General features: G+C 37.1%; 1 protein-coding gene across 1 annotated transcript in view; it reads right to left on the minus strand.

The window, feature by feature from the left end:
- LOC142345495 (afadin-like) overlaps positions 1-25,906 on the minus strand; it is a 115,067-nt gene that overhangs the window by 78,141 nt on the left and 11,020 nt on the right. The window contains exons 2-5 of the mRNA XM_075397564.1: positions 23,271-23,510; positions 22,881-23,134; positions 22,444-22,541; positions 15,961-16,118 (exon numbers count right to left, since the gene is read on the minus strand). Coding sequence (XP_075253679.1) covers positions 15,961-16,118; positions 22,444-22,541; positions 22,881-23,134; positions 23,271-23,510 — 750 coding nt within the window. The remainder of the gene's footprint in view (positions 1-15,960; positions 16,119-22,443; positions 22,542-22,880; positions 23,135-23,270; positions 23,511-25,906) is intronic.

The following is a 25,906-nucleotide window of genomic DNA, read 5'->3' on the forward strand; positions in this document are numbered from 1 at the left end:
TGTACCGAAACAATTAAATCGGTTAAAATAGTTCAAATTAGCAGCCTATGAGACCTGAGACCTGTTCCTAATGATATATAGTGATAAAAGTTGAATTGATATATTGAAAAAAGTACAACACACTCGCAAACTCAAAAATTATTTATGATTTTTGAAAACAAAGAATTAAGTCATGAAAATCATAAATTAAATTCATTGATGCATAATTACTAACAATTTAGACATGTCAACAATAATTCACCTAATTACTTGACAATTCACACTTTTACAGCAGCATCATACTAAGGCAGTCAACAAAGTCTAAGACCCAAACCATATGCGCAAACAAGAACAAAAAAACATGAATTTAATTAGTCCAAGATCCTTCGTGTTTTGAGGACCACTAAATATCACTAAGTGAAAAAGACACAAAACAATAGCTACGCACAGAAACACTTAATTCACTTAACTGAGTCCTCGCTAAATCATTAGCAATCGATGACACCTGTCATTAATGATATTAAGCGATAAGACAAGTTATGAGTATAACAAATACAAGCGTAACTTAAAAAGTCAAAAACCTTTTTGGAAACAAAAAGCGTATAAGACGAAAAACAATTAGTGTCAGAATCATAGAAACAGGAAGCTTTGTACCGAAACAATTAAATCGGTTAAAATAGTTCAAATTAGCAGCCTATGAGACCTGAGACCTGTTCCTAATGATATAGAGTGATAAAAGTTGAATTGATATATTGAAAAAAGTACAACACACTCGCAAACTCAAAAATTATTTATGATTTTTGAAAACAAAGAATTAAGTCATGAAAATCATAAATTAAATTCATTGATGCATAATTACTAACAATTTAGACATGTCAACAATAATTCACCTAATTACTTGACAATTCACACTTTTACAGCAGCATCATACTAAGGCAGTCAACAAAGTCTAAGACCCAAACCATATGCGCAAACAAGAACAAAAAAACATGAATTTAATTAGTCCAAGATCCTTCGTGTTTTGAGGACCACTAAATATCACTAAGTGAAAAAGACACAAAACAATAGCTACGCACAGAAACACTTAATTCACTTAACTGAGTCCTCGCTAAATCATTAGCAATCGATGACACCTGTCATTAATGATATTAAGCGATAAGACAAGTTATGAGTATAACAAATACAAGCGTAACTTAAAAAGTCAAAAACCTTTTTGGAAACAAAAAGCGTATAAGACGAAAAACAATTAGTGTCAGAATCATAGAAACAGGAAGCTTTGTACCGAAACAATTAAATCGGTTAAAATAGTTCAAATTAGCAGCCTATGAGACCTGTTCCTAATGATATATAGTGATAAAAGTTGAATTGATATATTGAAAAAAGTACAACACACTCGCAAACTCAAAAATTACTTATGATTTTTGAAAACAAAGAATTAAGTCATGAAAATCATAAATAAAATTAATTGATGCATAATTACTAACTATTTAGACAGGTCAACAATGATGCTAAGTTGAAATACCAATTTCTCACTCCAATTCAAAGGTTCAAATACCAATTTCAAATACCATTTTGTTCAAATACCAAATTTTCACTCCAATTCAAAGACAATTTAAAACTCATAATTCAAACATTGTCGCAATTACCCTCCCTTTACTACTTGAGTGTGATTAAAATCACCCTGCTAATTTGACTTTTCAGTGACGTGAAACAGCCGAAAAAAGTGAACAGATCTTAAAAAAACAGCGCGCCAAAGCAATCCCAATACTTTGGATTGAAAAAGAATGAGAAATCCAATAACAACCCATCGCTTAGCGGCTATCCGAAAACATAACACGACAACTACTGAATTCAAAGAGCTGCTAAAACTATAGCTCTGACTATAAAACCCATTAAAGAACAGCTTTAGATACAAAGCAAACTAATGCACGCAGAAAAAACAACCTTGTAACAATTTTCTTTAGAAAGATAGGGTAGTCAAATTCATTTATGTAAAACGAAAAAGTGCAAAGAGATTAAAAACACATAGGACAGGTCCTGAAATGAAACCCAACGAAATGATTGAAAAACTAACCAGAAGAGCATTCCTTGTAATGACCAGCAGTTTTGACCAGCAAAAAGAAAAAAAACAGTTCAACAAATTTAACAACTAGCAAAACGTTAAGAATTTTGGTTTCAGGTTTTAAATACCATGATTTTAATCCACATTAGGAATTGAAAAAAGAACTCGTTAGCTACAAAATTTCGCGCTGGCCAGCAGAACCAGGAAAAGATCAAAGTTCAAAAGCCTATTTAGAAAACAAGATAACTGCAAAAAAATACTGACGCTACAGAAGATAGTCTTGGATTCATGTCTTCATAACAAATAAAACGTTTAAATTTCACGCATGAATGCAACCCTTTGGTAAAAAAAGACAAGAGCTCATAAGGTATGAAAATGACACAATAATGTAATACAGCAAATTTATCTTAATGCTTCACAGTCGTGGCTTCAGAACCAAAATCTCTCACGCCAATATCCACAAAACTAACTTGCAACCTGGCAGAAACCTCGTTGGATACAAGAAACAAGGAAACAAGAACAAAAAAAGATTCAGATCTTGGAAAAATAAGCTCAACACAACTTAACGTATTCTCTTCAAAAGGTGTCGACCTAAACGACAAAAAACAATCAAGATTCAGAAAGGAAGACCAAAATCACTAGAAAAAAGAAAATTAATCAGATTATATCAGTAAAAATTGGCTGATCAAAATGAGCTCCCAAGAACATCCAGATCGATAAAAAAGTTTCGCTTGAGCACGCTGTGTTACGGGTGCAACAACACGCAATGGGTTGGGATTGGGTGGTGAACGGCTAGGGGGCTAATGGGGAGAGTTAAACGTTAAGAACCGCCCTTCACACCATTAATTCGGATTCCAATACAGTTTCGGTGAATCGTATACTTAGAGTCCAGTAAGCTGAAAGGCTCTAAGAGAACTAAATGCCGTCCAGGCGCCACCTGTTCGCCCCCATTTAAGGCCGAAAAGTCAAAAGAGCCAGACAGAAAATCTGTAAAGCAAAAAATTGCATTAAAAGCACCAAAAAACTAATCTAATTGCTAAAAGTTTAAAGCAACTAAAAACAGGCGAAAAACAACAAAGAACAAAAGTCAGGCCAAAAACTGGCCTAATTCAATCTAATTTCTGATCTAAAAACAACTTAAAATAGATACTAACAATATGAGAATCGATGGTAACTACAAAAAAAATAATATCCACTCCTAAATTCACCAAAATGCGTAATCTCAAGACAAGTTCAAAAATTGCGAAAAAGCGTTTAAAAGGGGCAACCGATAGAAAAGAGCTACACATGGCATCCTAACATATAATAAGCACTTCAAATGGTCAAACGCTTCTTATCTCATATTAATGTGTTCATATATGTGAACATACGCGGCAGATTGCCGGCACCGCTGCGAAAAAAGACTTCCGGGTCGTAGAATACAGATAGAAAAAGAAATAAGTTGAAAATGCAATCGACGCCACTGAAAAAATTGTTTAAAAAACGTTCAGCGATAAACTAATACGACTGGCTAAAATTCACTAACCTGCGTTTCTTTGAATAATTCGAATTAAACTTAAGTTCGAAAGTGCAAACATCACTTCACTTTATTGAGTGAGCACGTAATACTAAAACCTAATCAAGGAACGGACCTGAAAGTAATTGCTAGATACAGTGAGAATCGATTTCACGCGCGCAAAAGCCATAAATAAATCAACAAATTGATTTTTCAGCTTTGCTTGGCCAACAAATATAAAACTAAAAAAGAGGCAGGCTTCGGTAGCAGCCAGCTGGGGGTTAGGATGTTAGCATTAGGGAGGGTGGCCTGAGTGTGTGTGTGTGTGTGTATGTGAGGGGCATTGGGTGGGGTTCAAGAGATAGGGGTAGGGTTGCGAAGGCTACATGAGACGGGGTTCGAATCGACAAGAGGACAATGGGAGCGTTGATGGGGGGAGTGACTGAAGAAAACAAATTTTTATTACCGAATAAGGCCTGAACAACTGCTTTCCAACGACTCATGTGAATTCAAATCTAGTGCAGCGTGCTTCAGTCGAGAATTGACTTCACGCGCGCAAAAGCCGTAAGTAATCAAAAAATTGATTTTTCAGCTTTGCTTGGCGAACAAATACAAAATTTAAAAAGAGGCAGGCTTCAGCAGGCCTTAACCTAATTTAAAATAAACTTGAGTTTTAAAGCGCAAAAGTCATTTTTTTGAGTAAGTCACGTATGATTAAAATCGAATCAGGCCAGCGATCTTAAAACCTTTGCTAGAGAGAGAATAAATGACGTCACGCGCGCAAATAACGTTTGTAGGAGGAAGAAGTAATTCAGAAAATTTGACCTTTTCCGCTTTGCTGTGTAAACAAATGTAATATGAAAGAGCTTCAGACGACAAAAAAAACATAGCAGGACAAGTCCTGACGTAAAACTCGAATTTTTATTGACTAAAACAAAATAGACCTCGAACATACTATGAGTGAAAAAGGAAGACCATTAAAATCAGACCGAAAATATTTTTAAATCAATGTCAAAATGCCGCATGTGAACCAAAATAATGAAATTATATCAGTAAATATAGGCTCATCAATATGAGCTCCCAAGAACATCCAGATCGGTAAAAAAGTTTCGATTGAGCACGCTGTGTTACGGGTGCAAGGACGCGCAAGGGGTTGGGATTGAGTGCTGAACGGCTAGGGGGCTAATGGGGGAGTTAAACGTTAAGAACCGCCCTTCACAACATTAATTCGGATTCCAATACAGTTTCGGTGAATCGTATACTTAGAGTCCAGTAAGCTGAAAGGCTCTAAGAGAACTAAATGCCATCCAGGCGCCACCTGTTCACCCCCATTTAAGGCCGAAAAGTCAAAAGAGTCAGACAGAAAATCTGTAAAGCAAAAAATTGCATTAAAAGCACCAAAAAACTAATCTAATTGCTAAAAGTTTAAAGCAACTAAAAACAGGCGAAAAACAACAAAGAACAAAAGTCAGGCCAAAAACTGGCCTAATTCAATCTAATTTCTGATCTTAAAACAACTTAAAATAGATACTAACAATATGAGAATCGATGGTAACTACAAAAAAATAATATCCACTCCTAAATTCACCAAAATGCGTAATCTCAAGACAAGTTCAAAAATTGCGAAAAAGCGTTTAAAAGGAGCAACCGATAGAAAAGAGCTACAAATGGCATCCTAACATATAATAAGCACTTCAAATGGTCAAACGCTTCTTATCTCATATTGATGTGTTCATATATGTGAACATACGCGAAAGATTGCCGGCACCGCTGCGAAAAAAGACTTCCGGGTCGTAGAAAAGAGCTAGAAAAAAAAATAGGTTGAAAATGCAATCGACGCCACTGAAAAATTTGTTTCAAAAACGTTCAGCGATAAACTAAAACGACTGGCTAAAATTCACTAACATGAGTTTCTTTGAATAAATCGAATTAAACTTAAGTACAAAAGTGCAAACATCACTTTATTGAGTGAGCACGTAATACTAAAACCTAATCAAGGAACGGACCTGAAAGTAATTGCTAGATACAGTGAGAATCGATTTCACGCGCGCAAAAGCCATAAATAAATCAACAAATTGATTTTTCAGCTTTGCTTGGCCAACAAATATAAAACTAAAAAAGAGGCAGGCTTCGGTAGCAGCCAGCTGGGGCTTAGGATGTTAGCATTAGGGAGGGTGGCCTGAGTGTGTGTGTGTGTGTGTATGTGACGGGCATTGGGTGGGGTTCAAGAGATAGGGGTAGGGTTGCGAAGGCTACATGAGACGGGGTTCGAATCGACAAGTGGACAATGGGAGCGTTGATGGGGGGAGTGACTGAAGAAAACAAATTTCTATAACCGAATAAGGCCTGAACAACTGCTCTCCAACGACTCATGTGAATTCAAATCTAGTGCAGCGTGCTTCAGTCGTGAATTGACTTCACGAGCGCAAAAGCCGTAAGTAATCAAAAAATTGATTTTTCAGCTTTGCTTGGCGAACAAATACAAAATTTAAAAAGAGGCAGGCTTCAGCAGGCCTTAACCTAATTTAAAATAAACTTGAGTTTTAAAGCGCAAAAGTCAATTTTTTGAGTAAGTCACGTATGATTAAAATCGAATCAGGCCAGCGATCTTAAAACCTTTGCTAGAGAGAGAATAAATGACGTCACGCGCGCAAATAACGTTTGTAGGAGGAAGAAGTAATTCAGAAAATTTGACCTTTTCCGCTTTGCTGTGTAAACAAATGTAATATGAAAGAGCTTCAGACGACAAAAAAAACATAGCAGGACAAGTCCTGACGTAAAACTCGAATTTTTATTGACTAAAACAAAATAGACCTCGAACATACTATGAGTGAAAAAGGAAGACCATTAAAATCAGACCGAAAATATTTTTAAATCAATGTCAAAATGCCGCATGTGAACCAAAATAATGAAATTATATCAGTAAATATAGGCTCATCAATATGAGCTCCCAAGAACATCCAGATCGGTAAAAAAGTTTCGATTGAGCACGCTGTGTTACGGGTGCAAGGACGCGCAAGGGGTTGGGATTGAGTGCTGAACGGCTAGGGGGCTAATGGGGGAGTTAAACGTTAAGAACCGCCCTTCACAACATTAATTCGGATTCCAATACAGTTTCGGTGAATCGTATACTTAGAGTCCAGTAAGCTGAAAGGCTCTAAGAGAACTAAATGCCATCCAGGCGCCACCTGTTCACCCCCATTTAAGGCCGAAAAGTCAAAAGAGTCAGACAGAAAATCTGTAAAGCAAAAAATTGCATTAAAAGCACCAAAAAACTAATCTAATTGCTAAAAGTTTAAAGCAACTAAAAACAGGCGAAAAACAACAAAGAACAAAAAACAGGCCAAAAACTGGCCTAATTCAATCTAATTTCTGATCTAAAAACAACTTAAAATAGATACTAACAATATGAGAATCGATGGTAACTACAAAAAAATAATATCCACTCCTAAATTCACCAAAATGCGTAATCTCAAGACAAGTTCAAAAATTGCGAAAAAGCGTTTAAAAGGGGCAACCGATAGAAAAGAGCTACAAATGGCATCCTAACATATAATAAGCACTTCAAATGGTCAAACGCTTCTTATCTCATATTGATGTGTTCATATATGTGAACATACGCGAAAGATTGCCGGCACCGCTGCGAAAAAAGACTTCCGGGTCGCAGAAAAGAGCTAGAAAAAGAAATAGGTTGAAATTGCAATCGACGCCACTGAAAAATTTGTTTAAAAAACGTTCAGCGATAAACTAAAACGACTGGCTAAAATTCACTAACATGAGTTTCTTTGAATAAATCGAATTAAACTTAAGTACAAAAGTGCAAACATCACTTTATTGAGTGAGCACGTAATACTAAAACCTAATCAAGGAACGGACCTGAAAGTAATTGCTAGATACAGTGAGAATCGATTTCACGCGCGCAAAAGCCATAAATAAATCAACAAATTGATTTTTCAGCTTTGCTTGGCCAACAAATATAAAACTAAAAAAGAGGCAGGCTTCGGTAGCAGCCAGCTGGGGCTTAGGATGTTAGCATTAGGGAGGGTGGCCTGAGTGTGTGTGTGTGTGTGTATGTGACGGGCATTGGGTGGGGTTCAAGAGATAGGGGTAGGGTTGCGAAGGCTACATGAGACGGGGTTCGAATCGACAAGTGGACAATGGGAGCGTTGATGGGGGGAGTGACTGAAGAAAACAAATTTCTATAACCGAATAAGGCCTGAACAACTGCTCTCCAACGACTCATGTGAATTCAAATCTAGTGCAGCGTGCTTCAGTCGTGAATTGACTTCACGAGCGCAAAAGCCGTAAGTAATCAAAAAATTGATTTTTCAGCTTTGCTTGGCGAACAAATACAAAATTTAAAAAGAGGCAGGCTTCAGCAGGCCTTAACCTAATTTAAAATAAACTTGAGTTTTAAAGCGCAAAAGTCAATTTTTTGAGTAAGTCACGTATGATTAAAATCGAATCAGGCCAGCGATCTTAAAACCTTTGCTAGAGAGAGAATAAATGACGTCACGCGCGCAAATAACGTTTGTAGGAGGAAGAAGTAATTCAGAAAATTTGACCTTTTCAGCTTTGCCTGGTAAACAAATGTAATAAGCAAGAGCGTCAGACGACAAAACATAGCAGGACAAGTCCTGACGTAAAACTCGTCAGAGTGAAAAGGGAAGACTTTTTCCAAAAAAGTCAGACCGAAAATATTTTTAAATCAATGTCAAAATGCCGCATGTGAACAGAAATAATAAAATTATATCAGTAAATATAGGCTCATTAATATGAGCTCCCAAGACCATCCAGATCGGTAAAAAAGTTTCGATTGAGCACGCTGTGTTACGGGCGCAAGGACGCGCAAGGGGTTGGGAATGAGTGGTGAACGGCTAAGTGGCTAATGGGGGAGTTAAACGTTAAGAACCGCCCTTCACACCATTAATTCGGATTCCAATACAGTTTCAGTGAATCGTATACTTAGATTCCAGTAAGCTGAAAGGCTCTAAGAGAACTAAATGCCGTCCAGGCGCCACCTGTTCGCCCACATTTAAGGCCGAAAAGTCAAAAAGGGTCAGACAGAAAATCTGTAAAGCAAAAAATTGCATTAAAAGCACCAAAAAACTAATCTAATTGCTAAAAGTTTAAAGCAACTGAAAACAGGCAAAAAACAACAAAGAACAAAAGTCAGGCCAAAAACTGGCCTAATTCAATCTAATTTCTGATCTAAAAACAACTTAAAATAGATACTAACAATATGAGAATCGATGGTAACTACAAAAAAAATAATATCCACTCCTAAATTCACCAAAATGCGTAATCTCAAGACAAGTTCAAAAATTGTGAAAAAGCGTTTAAAAGGGGCAACCGATAGAAAAGAGCTACACATGGCATCCTAACATATAATAAGCACTTCAAATGGTCAAACGCTTCTTATCTCATATTAATGTGTTCATATATGTGAACATACGCGGCAGATTGCCGGCACCGTTGCGAAAAAAGACTTCCGGGTCGTAGAATACAGATAGAAAAAGAAATAAGTTGAAAATGCAATCGACGCCACTGAAAAATTTGTTTAAAAAACGTTCAGCGATAAACAAATACGACTGGCTAAAATTCACTAACATGAGTTTCTTTGAATAATTCGAATTAAACTTAAGTTCGAAACTGCAAACATCACTTTATTGAGTGAGCACGTAATACTAAAACCTAATCAAGGAACGGACCTGAAAGTAATTGCTAGATACAGTGAGAATCGATTTCACGCGCGCAAAAGCCATAAATAAATCAACAAATTGATTTTTTCAGCTTTGCTTGGCCAACAAATATAAAACTAAAAAAAAGCAGGCTTCGGTAGCAGCCAGCTGGGGCTTAGGATGTTAGCATTAGGGAGGGTGGCCTGAGTGTGTGTTTGTGTGTGTGTGTGTGTATGTGAGGGGTATTGGGTGGGGTTCAAGAGATAGGGGTAGGGTTGCGAAGGCTACATGAGACGGGGTTCGAATCGACAAGTGGACAATGGGAGCGTTGATGGGGGGAGTGACTGAAGAAAACAAATTTCTATAACCGAATAAGGCCTGAACAACTGCTCTCCAACGACTCATGTGAATTCAAATCTAGTGCAGCGTGCTTCAGTCGAGAATTGACTTCACGCGCGCAAAAGCCGTAAGTAATCAAAAAATTGATTTTTCAGCTTTGCTTGGCGAACAAATACAAAATTTAAAAAGAGGCAGGCTTCAGCAGGCCTTAACCTAATTTAAAATAAAATTGAGTTTTAAAGCGCAAAAGTCATTTTTTTGAGTAAGTCACGTATGATTAAAATCGAATCAGGCCAGCGATCTTAAAACCTTTGCTAGAGAGAATAAATGACGTCACGCACGCAAATAACGTTTGTAGGAGGAAGAAGTAATTCAGAAAATTTGACCTTTTCAGCTTTGCCTGGTAAACAAATGTAATAAGAAACAGCGTCAGACGACAAAACAAAGGGAAGACTTTTTCCAAAAAAATCAGACCAAAAATATTTTTAAATCAATGTCAAAATGCCGCATGTGAACAAAAATAATGAAATTATATCAGTAAATATAGGCTCATCAATATGAGCTCCCAAGAACATCCAGATCGGTAAAAAAGTTTCGATTGAGCACGCTGTGCTACGGGTGCAAGGACGCGCAAGGGGTTGGGATTGAGTGGTGAACGGCTAGGGGGCTAATGGGGGAGTTAAACGTTAAGAACCGCCCTTCACACCATTAATTCGGATTCCAATACAGTTTCGGTGAATCGCATACTTAGAGTCCAGTAAGCTGAAAAGCTCTAAGAGAACTAAATGCCGTCCAGGCGCCACATGTTCGCCCCCATTTAAGGCCGAAAAGTCAAAAGGGTCAGACAGAAACTCTGTAAAGCAAAAAATTGCATTAAAAGGACAACAAAACTAATCCAATTGCTTAAAATTTAAAGCAACTAAAAACAGGCAAAAAACAACAAAGAACAAAAGTCAGGCCAAAAACTGGCCTAATTCAATCTAATTTCTGATCTAAAAACAACTTCAAATAGATACTAACAATATGAGAATCGATGTTAACTACAAAAAAAAAATAATATCCACTCCTAAATTCACCAAAATGCGTAATCTCAAGACAAGTTCCAAAATTGCAAAAAAGCTTTTAAAAGGGGCAACCGATAGAAAAGAGCTACACATGGCATCCTAACATATAATAAACACTTCAAATGGTCAAACGCTTCTTATCTCATATTAATGTGTTCATATATGTGAACATACGCGGCAGATTGCCGGCACCGCTGCGAAAAAAGACTTCCGGGTCGTAGAATACAGATAGAAAAGGAAATAAGTTGAAAATGCAATCGACGCCACTGAAAAATTTGTTTAAAAAACGTTCAGCGAGAAACTTATTTGACTGGCTCAAATTCACTTCTCAGAAACCATTTCAATAGGGACCAAAAAACACATGAGTTTCTTTGAATAATTCGAACCAAACTTAAGTTCGAATGTGCAAACATCACTTTATTGAGTGAGCACGTATTATTGAAAACTAATCAAGGAATGGACCTGAAATTAATTGCTAGATACAGAAAGAATTGACTTCACGCGCGCCAAAGCCTTAAGTAAAGCAAAAGCCGTAAGTAAATAAAAAAATTGAATCGACAGGTGGACAATGGGAGTGTTGATGGGGGAGTGACTGAAGAAGTCAAATTTTTATCACCGAATAATGTCTGAACAACTGCTTTCCAACGGCTCCATGTGAGCACAAATCTAGTGCAGCGAGCTTCTGTCGTGGGAGGGAGTAAGTGAATTATAGAGGTCATTTGAGGTTATTATATACAACTATAACCAGAAATAGAATTACTAGTAGAAAACACACCAGTTTTTGCGCACTTTCCATTTGACTTTCATCAGTGAACTGCCGCTACTTGAACTGAGCATCCGGTGCTAGTGAATGAGGGGGAATTTAGAACGCACACAACGAAAAGGCCAAGGCTATAAAGTCACTCGTAGTCAAAACGGTCAAGCAAAAAACAGCCGGCAGACTGCCGGAATAGCTGCGAAAGAATAGACTGCGTGCCATATCTTAGAGATAGAGACAGATAAAGATCTAAATTGAAAAAAACCGACCCGCTCAAAAAGCTAGCTAAGAAACATTCAGCGAAAAATCAAAAAAGCTTGTTAAAATTCATTCCGCAGAAGCCTTTTATCAGGGACCTTTACTGCGCATATGAGTTCCTTCGACCATAAACTAATTTAGAATAAACTTAAGTTTTAAAGTGCAAAAGTCATTTTTTTGAGTGAGGTAAGTCACGTATGATCAAAATCTAATCAGGCAAGCGATCTTAAAACCTTTGCTAGAGAGCGAATGAGAAAGGACGTCACGCGCGCGCAAATACCGTTTGTAAGAGTAGGAAGTCATTCAGAAAATTTGACCTTTTCAGCTTTGCTGTGTAAACAAATGTAAAATGAAAGAGCGTCAGACGACAAAAAAATAAAGCAGGACAAGTCCTGACGTAAAACTCAAAGAATTTTTATCGACTAAAACAAACTAGACCTAGAACATACTATGAGTGAAAAGGGAAGACCATTTTGAAAAAAAATCAGACCGAAAAAATTTTTAAATCGTGTGTCAAAATGCCGCATGTTAACAAAAGAGAATTTGGAGCGAAAAAATTTCACGCCGCAAAACCACTCGCTTTTTCGCTCCATTTCCTGTTTCGGTGAGATCAAAATCATTACTTCAATTTTACTTCAAAAATCATGAAAATGTGTGAAGCTTTTAAAAAAGACAGCACCCCAAAACAATTCAAATTCTTTGAATTGTAAAAAAACAACAGCACCGCAATATAGCTCCGCTCAGCGTACAGCTATAAAAAAGACCATCACGTTAACAATTATTGCTTCGAACTTCGTTCGAGGTGAGCCGGGAGTGTTTGGCGCGGTCAAAGAACCGTATTTTACACCATAAAACTATGTCCCATCGTTAGTTTCCTTGAATAGCATACTTAAGACTCGTAAGGCGTTAGGCTATAGGGGTGACGTTTTCTGTTTATCCCGTTCTTGAGAACAAAAAGTCAAACGTCAGATGAAAAAAAAAACGAAAAGAGAAGTAGCATTAAAAAGGACAAGCAAAAAAATTAGACGAAAAGAGAAGTAGCATTAAAAAGGACAAGCAGGTCTAATTTAATTGCAACAAACTTCATTTGAGAGCAATTATATTATTGGTTAAAACTTGTAAAACAGAAATCGGCTTTGAATTGCACTAAAGATTTTACATCTACTCATAACGCTTGCTGTAAAATCAAACGAAAAACCACTCCTCTCTCTGCTGTTCAATTTCGTTCAGCAACTTGACCTAAACAAATAGTTTCAACGAGGGGCATTGATTTTTATGCATTCCAAAATGTCGGTCATATAAAAAAGGCGCTCAACTATTACTCCTCTTAGGGCACCAACACAGTACAAACAAATTCTTTGGATTGTATCGTTGGTTTATCAGTATGAGCTACAGCACCATTAAACCATTTAAATTCTTCGAAGTGTTAAAAAAAGAGCGCCTAAATAATAGCCGTTGAGAGGCTGACGGCAACTATTAAACATAACCAACTAACGTCGGGCCAATTGCTCTCAAATGACCGGCGACAAGTTGAATTCGTCAGTAGCTGGCCAAGGTTTAGCGAAGCTAGCTTTAGCTTGATTCGACTCTGCAGTTTTCTAGCCTTGTTAGTAAATAAATCAAATAAAAAACTGATACATAAAAAATTGCAAAATGAAAACATAAGCTTCCAGATTTAGCAGCGAAAATGTTCAAAACTATTTTTTGTCTCTGGAGTTATGTCAAGTAACCCATCTGCACGACTTGAAAAGCTTCATTGGCCAGTAATGATCGTTGAACAAAGAAAAGGACAAAAATATTAAAAATTTAAAAACAATCGCAAATTTTAAACATAGCCGGCAGATTGCCGGAATAGCTGCGAAAGAGTAGACCTGAGTGCCATATAAAAGAGATAGAAAGATACAGATCTAAATTGAAAAAAAATCTACGCCGCTCAAAAAACTAGGCTAAAAACATTCAGCGATAAATTAATAAAGCTTGCTAAAATTCATTCCACAGAAGCCTCTTCTTAAGCACCTTTACTGCACATATGAGTTCCTTTGACCTTACATATTCAAATTAAACTTAAGTTTTTAAGTGCAAAAGTCATTTTGTTGAGTGAGTTAAGTCACGTATGATCAAAATCTAATCACGCAAATACCTAAAAACTTTCGCTAAAGCGAGTGAGAAATGACGTCACGCGCGCAAATGCCGTTAGTGAGAGGAAGAAGTCATTCAGAAAATTTGACTTTTTCAGCCTTGCTATGTGAACAAATGTAAAACGAAAAAAAGCGTCAGACGACGAAACAAAAAAAACCAAGAGCACCGCAAAATAGCTACGCTCAGCTTACAGCTTCGCAGCTATAACAAAATTTTGCAAAAATTCAAGATATTAAAATCTTCAAAACCTTTTCATTGTCTCAAGAGACTATCCAGTATACCTATTTCAAGCTTTATTTGACTATTATTTTCCAAAAATTTGAAAGAACTTTATCAAAAAATTGCTAAAGCTGGAGACATTAATATATTGATAACCATTCCACTAACCCTAGAAACGATGCGACAGCTTATCAATCCTTCGAGGACGTCGGAAAAATGGTGCCGGAAAAATTGAAAGGACCCTGGTGCCGGAAAAATTGATTTAAAAAATCAAAAAGATTTAAAAACTTGAAAAACATTCCATTAGATCTAGAAGGTATGCAGTAACCTATAAAAAACACTCTGGAGGAGGTTATGTGGCTCTCGAGACTGGAAAAACCTAAAAAATGACAAAAAAAATCAAAAAATGACAACAATTTTCACGTTTTATTAAAAAAATGCTAAAATTCGTGGTGTTGAAATCCCGAAACATATCCGACAGATTGACGGAAAATAGCCGCAGTTGATTCCAATAAGCATGATTGGGATTGAAAGAATAGAATATATTGAAAGCAAAAGATATTTGTACAAAAACATTTTTTATGTCCGATTTATTTTGATGGCATTTCGTAATTGAACATACTACTGTTTCTTAGAGAGAGGCTACAGGGGCTACTATCAATACCAATATGCATTAGAGATGGTAACTAAGACTTATAGGAACGACGTTGAAATAGCGGGCATCTAAAATTGGGCTTTATGGGTTTATCCCTCTTCTATTTCTGATATCAATTTTGTATACTGACTCTGTTCATTTTGAATTGCTTTGCTGATCAACTGATGTTGAAAATCACTTTTAGCAGAATGAGAGAAGAGAGAAACTGTCCTAGAGAAGTCAAAAAGATTTCACGCAAAATGTTGGCAAAGTGGCAAAATGAGGTAAAGCGAAATATTGTTCGACGAAGAAAAAAAATAGGATAATAGCCGGCTGAGAAGATGAGGGCGGCTATTAAAAACATTCCATAACATTTCAAAACCTAGACAGTTACTTATTGTCAAACCCTAGAGGAGGTTCGTCGGCTCTTGAGGCTGGAGAAACCTAAAAACCGACAAACATTTTCACAAAACTTGAAAATGCAAGCTTTATAAAAAAAATTGCTAAAATTTGTCATATTAAATTGAAATCTATTCCATGGCTAATTAAACTTTTTCAGTAACTTATTATCAAACCCTTAAGGATTTTTTCGGGCCCCTGCGTCTGGAAAGACGTGAATAATGAAAAATTAATGCCCAAAAAATTTGCACATTTTGTCAAAAGAAGGTTAAAATTCGTGATGTTAAAATGTTTTATTCCACTACCACTAGAAAATATGCAGTAACTTATTATAAAACCCTAGAGGAGGTTCCTCTTGACACCTAGGGCTGACAGAACTCAAAAAATGACAAAATTTTCAAAAAGCTTGAAAAAAAATTGTGAAAATTAGTATAAAACTGCGTTTTTAGCGATCGGTTGTTCGTCAGTAGCCACCCACGGGTGGGGGTGGCGGACCGGGTGGCCGATGGGGAGGGAGGGGGTGGGGGCAACAGCGCAGTGGGATGGGGTGGGGGCAATAGTGGGGGGGGGTCAACAGTGGGGATGTCTTCAACCTCTAAGAACCGCCTTTCACACCAGAAGTATAAGTCTCCAGAACAGTTTGAGCTGAAACAGAGCTGAAAGGCTCTTAGAGCACTTAATGCCCGCTGGGCGCTACCTGTTTATTCCGTTTTTGAGAACGAGAAGTCAAAAGCTTCAGACGAAAAATCGGTCAAGCGAAAAATCGCATTAAAAAAAGACCGACAGGACTAATATAATTGCTATAAACTTCGTTTGTGATTAATTAAAAAAAACTGAAATGTTAAAACAGAGGCCTCAATAATAGCCGTTGAGAGTGACGGCGACTATTAATAATACTTATTATTCTTAGTTACTGTGGTTGATACTACCTAACCTGTACAAGACAATATAAATCGGGGTCTGGAGTGGCAATGTCAAACTTCTTCAATGCATCGTCCACTATGGTCACAGCACTGTCCCTACATCCTGCCAGAATCGACTTGTAGTTGAACTCTGGTTTGATCCGGAACCCATAGATCTTCAGAGGACCACCTACAACCAGCCACAGGAAATAACAGCCAATACCCCTTCTCAATTAGATATCACAAATTTGGGCTTCAAACCTGGGTTTCGTCGCTTAGTGCATTAACGCCTTCTATATGATCGACCAACTTATAATCATCCAGGATGCACTTTAGCAAAAACAGAAGGTGCAAAGTAATTTTCCAATACGCCGAAACTTCAGCGCCATTTTGGGGTATAAAATTTCAAGAACAAAAATGCACAAGGCTCAGATGTTGCCGTAAGTAATGAATGAATAGAATTGATCCAACAGATTTTGCACTTACATTCAAAACACATGTAAACTTGCAATCATGTAAATACTTACTTTATTAGAGAAACATAGCCAGAGCGCTCCAGAAACAGTTCTAAATTAAACATAAAGGCTTATGGCATCTAACCTACCAAAAATCAATCGGTACAAAATTTAGATGAAAGGTAAATTCAGCGCATCAAACTCTTAATAAAATTATTATCAAATAATTTAATACTAAGGCTTAACTAAGTGAAAAATTATCCAAAACTCAGGACAAACGCTCAATTAGATGCTTTGTTATTTCTTTTTTTTTCTTGTTACAGTATAAGCATCTTCGTTGAAGTTAAAAAAATTTTTCTTCATACGAAAACTCGAACCACCCGAACATTTTGAATCTTGATGGTGAATAAAAACGGATATATCAAAAAAGAAATTAATTTCTCCGGATTTAAATGAATGTATCTAATCAATATAATAAGTCAATAATAACATTATCAAGAGACCCGGAGAGGACAGACAACGGGACAACACAGTCCACAAGATTCTGCCCTTCTAATTGACCACTTTACAACCTTAAACAAAAAAAAAACAAAAAAAGAAATTACAAAAAAAATTTGTTTTTTTTTCAATTTTAAACAGAAAAGGGTGCTTGTAGGTGTTTCCCCCTTTAGCTACCACCTCCCCCAACCTCCCTAACCTCCTGGTGTATTAGGTGAAACAATTAATGAAAAAATTATATTTTTTGAAAATTTTTCAAAGTTTTTTTTGCGGTGATTTACAATTTTTTTTTAGAAAAATGTCCATATCTCGCGTTCTATTAATGCTACGAGGGTCATCTTTTGCACAGAAAAGCCAAACCTATTTGGGTACTCCTTTAGCATGTAGCCAAGGGGTATGGAAAAAATTCCAGCTCATAGCCGGAAAATATGTTTTACCAATTCTTAATTATTTAGCATATAACCTTAGTTTATGATAAGTTAATCTCTCTTGCTGTATGTCATTGTATCAAAAAGACCTTGCCTAGCTAGAATGTTGTATAGTTTAACAGCACGATATCTAGTAGAACATCTTTCAAATTTAGTCTTACACAAATGTTCATTTAAAAGGCGGATAGAGTGGCTTCTGGTATTGGATTTTCAAAGCCAAAAAAATTATTTAAAAAGTTTTTCGAATGCAAATTGTTCATTGATCTTAGAACGAACTTCAAGAGTTCATAAATATGTAGTTCATACACAGTTAGTATTCTATTCTTCACGAATATGTCTTCTGAGTGATCAAAACGTTTACGGAAATGAATGAATTTTAAAATTTTTTTCTGAAGGATATGTATCTTTTGTAATAGAAAATGATGTACAGCCGTATACTAAAACTCCAAGTTGTGTGATGGGATTAATGTTGCTTTTATAATATTGTATTATTTGTTCTCTGGGAACAAAGTGCCTTAACTTAGAAATTATTCCACAGTTTTTCGAGTCTCTTTCTCAACATATTCAACATGAGAAACAAAGGAAGGTTTCGAGTCCAATTGAACTCCCAGATATTTGCATATGGGTTTAATAGAAACTGGACAGTTATTTAATGAGAAATTTTTGTTCGAAGCACTAGCACATAAATTCAGTTGAACAGTTTTCTCTAGATTTAGAGACAACTTGTTGGCTACCAGACAACTGCTGATATCTGATGAATCAGAATCAATTTTACTTTTATTCAGGCCCAAAGATGATACATTTGTGTCATCAGCAAAGAGATAAATTTCAGTATGCTTGCAGCAGTTCGGTAAGTCATTGATGTAAATTATGAACAAAAGAGGACCTAAAATGGACCCTTGTGGAACACCGCATTCAATTTTACACCAATTCGAACATTTGCCATTTACTTCAACTGTTGAACCATCTGTTGCATTTGTCTACAACACCATAGCTTTTAAGTTTAAGAAGTAAAATTTGGAGATCTATCGTATCAAAAGCTTTGCGAAGGTCGAGGAAAAAGCTCACAAGGTCAATATTTCTATTTCTCCGAATTTTTCAGTGAACACTACCAATGCATCAATGGTACTATGTTTTTGCCTGAAACTGGACTGCTGACTGGTAAATAATGAGAGCTCTTCGAAGTAAACATAGAGCCTGTTAAACATAATAAGTTCAAATACTTTACTCCATATTGATAGTATTGAAATGGGCCGATAATTATTTACCTCAGTTTTCTCTCCATCCTTTTGCAGGGGAAAAACCTTTGCTCTGGCCAACAGCTTGGGAAACACACCATGATCGAAAGAGAGATTGATCAATTGTGTTAAGTAAGGATTTGTTTCATCGGAAGTTACCTTCACAACGCTATTACCTATACTGTCCACTCCTGACGAAGATTTAATATTCATATCATTTATTACCATTTTTGATCTCATACCATTTTTGATCTCATGACTTCATCATCACTGGCTTTATAAGTACATTGAATGGTTTCTCGTTGAAATATGTTTTATTGGGGCCACGGGTAATTTTTTTGAGATGTTTTTGCCAATGTTTGCGAAGTAATCATTGAAAGCGTTGGCTATTTTATCAGAACTAGGGTTCTTCTCACCTAGAGAGGATAGAAATGGAACTTTTCTGCTGCAGACACATTTTCCAGAGGGTTCATTTAAGAACTTATATGTTTGGCTTGAGTCTCCTATTCATGCTTTAAAGTTATTGGCGTAAAACTCTTTTTTAGAACTCTTCAACAGATTTTCAAATTTTTCCTAAACCTTTGAAACTTTTTTAGATGCACCTCTTGCCGAGTTACAACTTACAATGAGCTGCATTTTTTTATGCCGAAGGTTTTTGATCTCATTACAATACCATTTCGGGACTTTGGATAACTTTGAGCTAAAGGTTCTCATTGGGGCAAATTTATCAGTTATCTCAAGAAACAGATAATTGAAATTATTAAAGGCTGCATCTGCATCATCGCACTCTAATATAATTGATTTATTTTTGCTCAGATGGTCTCTAAGACTGGATTTATAGAGCATTATCTGAGAGGACGATTTGAGAAAAGACGTATCACGATAAGTATGGTTTGTATTTTCACCATTTTTACCAAACCAACGAATTGTAACCGGATAGTGATCAGCGAAGTTTTGATGTTCCAAGACTGATAAATATGGCTCAGGTATATTTTGGAACAATATGCGGTCAACACAGGTTGCTGAATTATTAGTGACCCTTGTAGGAGGCGATTTTCAAAACCATTTGAATCAATTATATTTAGATAGTTGGAGGCTAATAGATTCTCATAGGAGATATCGATGTTAGAATCTCCGCAAATTATAGTAAATAAAATGGGAGAACTTTCTGTCTCCAAATAACAATCAAGCTTTTCAATGAACTCCATTTTATTAGTTCTCGGTGGGTTGTAGATAACAATGATTTTAAAGATATCACCATTTTCGCCAATTTCAACGGATAATGCTTCATCGAATGGTGTATGAAAATTTTTCATGAGGTCGAAGGCATTGCGAATTTGTATCATTACGCCACCGCCTCTAGTGGTACGACTTTTTGTTATTTCTTGATTATAACCGTGTATTAGGAAAAATTTCGGGTCGTCGTTTTCATTTAACCATGTTTCAGTTATACAAATTATAGCTGGAGGAGACTCAAGACCTAATAAAAGTGCTTCTAAGCTGTCCCGGTTCTTTTTAAGTGATCGAACGTTATTATTCATTACCAGTCATTCATCATTATGGCAGGAACTTTTACTCAGTTTCATTAATCCGAACATTCTGATCTTAATCATTAGCATTATCAATAACATCATTGGTTTCATCATTAGCCGCTACCAGCGCAGGAACTAAAGCGGTTATAAGACTGTTAACTAGTGAGGCCGGATCATCATTTTCATCTAGAGGCGACAACTGTAGTTGCTTTCGTTTAACACTTTGCGATACGGCAGTTGTCGGCTTTCGGAAGAGCAGTGGCATTTGTTTAGGTGTCTCAATAGTCTTCGCCTTTATAGGTTCGTCAAAAACTGGTCTTCGCAAGAGAATGGGAGGATGTTGGTTCTGTAAGGAAAACTTGAGCTCATAACTGGATGTCACTTTTACAGCATCATTATTCGGCAGATTATGCGCAAACATCTTGTCTTCGCTTAAAATATAGCAGACCTAATTGTTTAGCTTCGCTTTGCAGTTCTCGATCTCGAGGCGCCCGACATTCTTCAACGGTGACTGGTTTACTAAGCGAATTTGTAACTCCTTTAAGCCAAGATCTTCTCCAAATTATGTCTCGATCAGCATGGTAGATGAACTTTACGATCACCGGAGCGCCAGTATTTTGACTTAAAGGATGACATGCTGCAAATCGAGAGGGATTGAAATTAATTTAAAGGACCTCATTGAATAGGTATATAATGCTTGTCAACGCATCTCCTCTGTCGTTCAGGTTAGAGAAGATAAGGCATAGCTTCCTGGAGTATTTTTCAAGTTCAACCACTCGTTCATCTATTTTGTGAAGGACGTTTGTGTTGTTGTTAATTTGTTCTCGGATATAGCTCTGACCATGGTGGCGCAGTTTCTTCAACTCTTCGTCTTGTCTCTGAATTAGTTCCATCATTTTCCGCAAAAGTGGTTTGATATGAGTGCTATCGTCAACTGCTTCCACTTCCTCCGTTTTGATGTTTTCAACATCAAAACATTCCATGTCGGAGTCTTCGTTATGTAAATCAAACTCCATTTGCCTTCTCTGAAACTATTTAGTAAGTTTATTACAACAATTAGGCTATATCAAAATTAAAACCTCTCAAATCCCGACTTCGACTTTTACCAGCTTTCTAAATGTTCTCGAAAAAACTAAAGCAAACTGAAGCAAATTAATTAAGTGAAGCCCTCAAAAAGTATCAACAAGCAATGCTTGCTATTCAATCAAAGAGAGTTTCCAAACACTTAATAATCTGGCAAAAATTTGGCTGTAATAAGATAAACTAACGTCTAATAAACTGCGTTGGAACGACAGGCGAGGCAATTTAATGTATAAAGGCTTCCCGAATGCCAGTCTGACATCTTATTCACTAAGCAACAATGTCTCCAATTTTCTTTCGCTCACAATCCTTTCATGTTAGCATCAAACTTTAATTCAGAATGAGAGCAAATTAGATCACGCAAAAACAAAAATCAAACGTAAAAAGATATCACTTGAGAGCCAAGTATGTTCTACAGCAGACCCGCAAAAACGTCAAGCCAAAATTTTGCATAAAAAACACAAGTTTACAAGATCAATTTCCAAACTCGTTCGAGATCAATTAAAAAAAATCGTGAATACGATGAAAACTAGAACAAAACGATTAACTTCGAAAGAAAGTTCTAGATTAACAGTGCAAAAACGTTGAAGTAAAAATTTTGCATCAAAAACACGCACGCACAAACTTACGCATACACAAACACACATACGCACGCACTCACACACAAGACACATACACAATTACAAAAATTGGGATCTATTCTGTTTTCTCCAGTGCACACCCCCCCCAGTGTTTTTTACGCCCCAGTTACAAATTATATGTTGTTATAGAGCACATTACTATGTAAAAAAATAGCCCATGCGACTGCGGGGCGTAAAAAATATAAGCCCACTAAGCTTTGGGGGGGGGGGGGGGCAAAACAGAATAAACTTCGTTTAAGAGGAGTCAAAAATCATTCCAAAATGGGGACAAATGTATCTTGATCATCAAATGTACGCCGCTAGCACTAACCATTGGGGGAGGGCGTTAGAGTGAGGAAGGTCCAAAACAAAGTTTCGTTTGACGTAATCAAAATAAAAAACATTGGAACAAAAATTTTCTATATAATCAAAAGTACGCCGCTGCCACTAACTGTCGGAAGAGAGACAATGAAATGACAACAAAAAACAGAATTCGCCATAAAGGTAGTCTTTCAATTATTCGGCATACTTATCCAAAACAACTAAATTGCTTATTGCGAGCAATTACGACAGCTCGAATATACGTCAAACATATACGTCAAATATACCGAAAAAATGCAAACCCAGAAGGATTAAAGTATTTTGTTTGAGAGCCACGACTTACCCGAATCTGGGCCTCCGTTTGCATTGGTGAAGTCTTGCATCTTGAGCTCAACTTTCTCTCTCCTTTTCTGCTGCATGGCGGCGTCTTTGTCAGATATACTACAACAGCACAAGTTAGCAAAATGTCATTTAAGACTAGGTACCTTCAAAAGACTGCATCACTAGCCAACGAGCATGGGTATAGATTAATAGATCACACCATCTCACTTCTTTTATGACGAGTGAACCAATATCAGCGCAAAAATATGCATTCAATTGTTCGTTGTGCCAATGAAATTAAAAGGAGCTCATGTGCCATATTCGAAAACAGCAGTTATTCATTTTGAACGTTCGGCTAGCGAAAAGTTGAAACTGGCACGTTTAAAGACATAGCATAACCTATGCACCACAGGTTATGAACATTAATTTACTTAATTCGTTAGTTATAACAGGATGAACCTTTTAGTCAATGAAGTTTCAGGTTTCTCAGAGAACAGTTTAGCTGCCAATGAGTTCTTCATTGAAACAGAACTGCCCCCTCCTGCTACAGCCCCACTTGTTGATCCATCTTTCTTCTTCCGTTTGCTTCCTGAATTTCCTTCTAATTTTGCGTTGCCACCAGTTAGGGAACTAGCTGAGTTTCCAGCGATGTTGAGAGCGTTGTTGGACTTCAGCAGAAAGCGGCCCTCGCGACAATCTTCAGTCCAGTTCAACTAAAACATTTAATCAAAGTATTGTATCTCAAGTGATGCTGCATTTCAACAAATCCCTTATTTCTTAAAATTGCAGAGACCACGAAACTCGAGTGGTAATAATTTACATGGCATTCAGTTCGTCAAAACATGTCACCTGTACAACAAGAGGATACTCGTCCGATTGCAGTTTTCTCTCTCCCGTTTGTAACACTTCATAAAGAGAGTAGCTCTCCGGGTTGCCATCGAGATTCTTCAGATCAGCAAAAAACTTCCCTACCAGTGCATCTATGACATCCTGAGTTGTTGCACTGCTTGAGATACGCAGACACTTGGTCTGCACTTCCTCCTTCTGGTCGAAGAGGTAGAATCGCATCACTCCGAAAAATTCCAGATTCTAAAAATAAAACATAACCGACTAACGTCGGGCAAATTGCTCTCAAACGACCGGCGAGCGGTTGGCTTCGTCAGTAGCTAGCCACGCTTTAGTGAGGCTGGTTTTAGCTTGGTTCGACTCCTAGCCTTTTTAGTAAATAAATCAAATAAAATCTGATAATTTAAAAACTTGAAAAATATTGCAAAATTTAAAAAAAAGCTTTCAGATTTCGCACTGAGAACGTTCAAACCTATTTTTTGTCTCTGGAGTTATGTCAAAAAAACCCATCTGCAAGACTTGAGAAGCTTCGTTGGCCAGTAATGATCGTTAAACTCAGAAAAGGACAAAAAAATTCAAAAATTTTGAAAACAGTGGCAAATTTTAACAAAATCTTGCTAAAAATCAAGATATTAAAATCTTCAGAACCATTTTGTTGTCCCAAGAGACTATCCAGTATCCATATTCCAAGCTTTAAATAGTTTCACTGGCTCAAAGATTCATAAACTTGGAACACGATAATAAATTTCCAAAAATTTGAATTATAATTTATCAAAAAATGGCTAAAACTGGAGTAATTAAAATATTGATAACCATACCATAAACTCTAGAAACTATGCAACAGCTTATCATCAAACCTTGGAGGAGGTCCCTAAGACCCTGGTGCCGGAAAAATTATATAACATTCAAAAAGATTCAAAAAATTTTAAAAATTGCAAACATTATTAAAATTGCTAATATTAAATTCTTGAAACACATTCCATTACATCTTAAAGCTAAGCACTAACCTATAATCAAACCATAGAAGAGGTTGTTGGCTCTTGAGGCTCGATACACCTAAAAATGACAAATTTTCAAAAAAATATCAAAAAAATGCCAATTTATCAAAAAATTGCTAACATTTGTGATATTAAAAGTTGAAAACTAATTCACGGTCCATAAAAATTTTTGCGTGACACATTTTAAACCCTTAAGGAGGTTTTTCTGGCCCCTGGGTCTGGAAAGACTTGAATAATGAAAAATAGATGTCAAAAAATTGAAAAGAATTGCAAAATTTTGTAAAAAAAAATGCTAAAATTCGTGATGTTTAAACCCTTCCACTACCACTAGAAACTATGCAGTAACCTATTAAAAACCCTAGAAGAGGTTCCTTGACACCTAGGGCTGAAAGATACCAAATGACAAAAATTTTCGAAAAACTTGAAAACCGCCCTTCACATCAAAAGTATAAGTCTCCAAAACAGTTTGAGCTGAAACAGAGCTGAAGGGCTCTAAGAGCACTTAATGCCCGCTGGGCGCTACCTGTTTATCCGTTTTTGAGGACGAAAAGTCAAAAGCGTCAGACGAAAAATCGGTCAAGCGAAAAACCGCATAAAAAAAACATAGCCGGTAGAATACCGGAAACGACTCGAATTGTCGTGCATTATAATCTCTAACCTGACCTTACCAAAATCAGAACATCAAAATAGACAAGAGAAAAAAAGTAGCCCAACAAACCAGATTAAAAAGTTTTAAAATGCCGACAATTTTTAGGTTCGGGGGGTGGGGGTGGAGGTAGGTGAGGTGGGTGGGTAGATAGGTTGGGGATGTGGGTAGTGGTGGGGTAGTTTGGGGAGGGGGGTTGTTAGGTGAAGGGAGGGGGTACTTTTTTGGGGGGTAGTTAGGTGAAGGGAGGGGGTAGTTTGTGGGTAGGGGTAGGTGGGGGGGTTGTGCGGTGTTGTTTAGATAATTAGGGGAGACTAATATAGGAACAAAAATCTCATAATGACCTGTTCACCTAGAACATTACCAGCAGTTCCTAATTACTATACACTACAAACGAAGCTACTGTTAAAGTCCAATGTCCGAAAACAGAAGTCAACAATCAAAAACGGAGGTAAATGCTCAAACAGAACGAAGTCAAAATTCAAGTCATGGACAAACTTGGTTTCTGCTAAAAAACATAGCCGGTAGAATACCGGAAACGACTCGAATCGTCGTGCAAAACAATCTCCACCTTAACTTGGACAAAATCAGAATATCGAAAGCAACACATATAGCAGAACAATATAACAAAAAAGCGTTAAATTTTTTTTCAGTCCAGGGGTGTGGGTAGGTGCTGGTGGGGGGTGTAAGTAGGTGGGATGGGGGGTACGTTGCGGGGGGGGGTGGTAGGTACGTGGGGGGGGGTAGGTAGGTACGTAGGGTGGGGGGGGGGTAGGTAGGTACCTGGGGAGGGGGTAGGTACGTTGGGGTTCGGTTAGTTATGTTGGGGGGGGGTAGGTACGTTGGGTGGGGGGGGGGTGTAGGTACGTTGGGGGGGGGGGGTAGGTACGTTGGGGGGGGGGTAGGTACATGACGGGGTTTTTTTTTGGGGGGGGGGTAGGTAGTTAAATGGGATCAAAATTTCTCAAAATTGACCTCTTCACCTTGAATTACAG

Source organism: Convolutriloba macropyga, chromosome 9 (genome assembly GCF_964194025.1).
Source record: "Convolutriloba macropyga chromosome 9, txConMacr16.3, whole genome shotgun sequence".
Classification (NCBI taxonomy): domain Eukaryota; kingdom Metazoa; phylum Xenacoelomorpha; order Acoela; family Convolutidae; genus Convolutriloba; species Convolutriloba macropyga.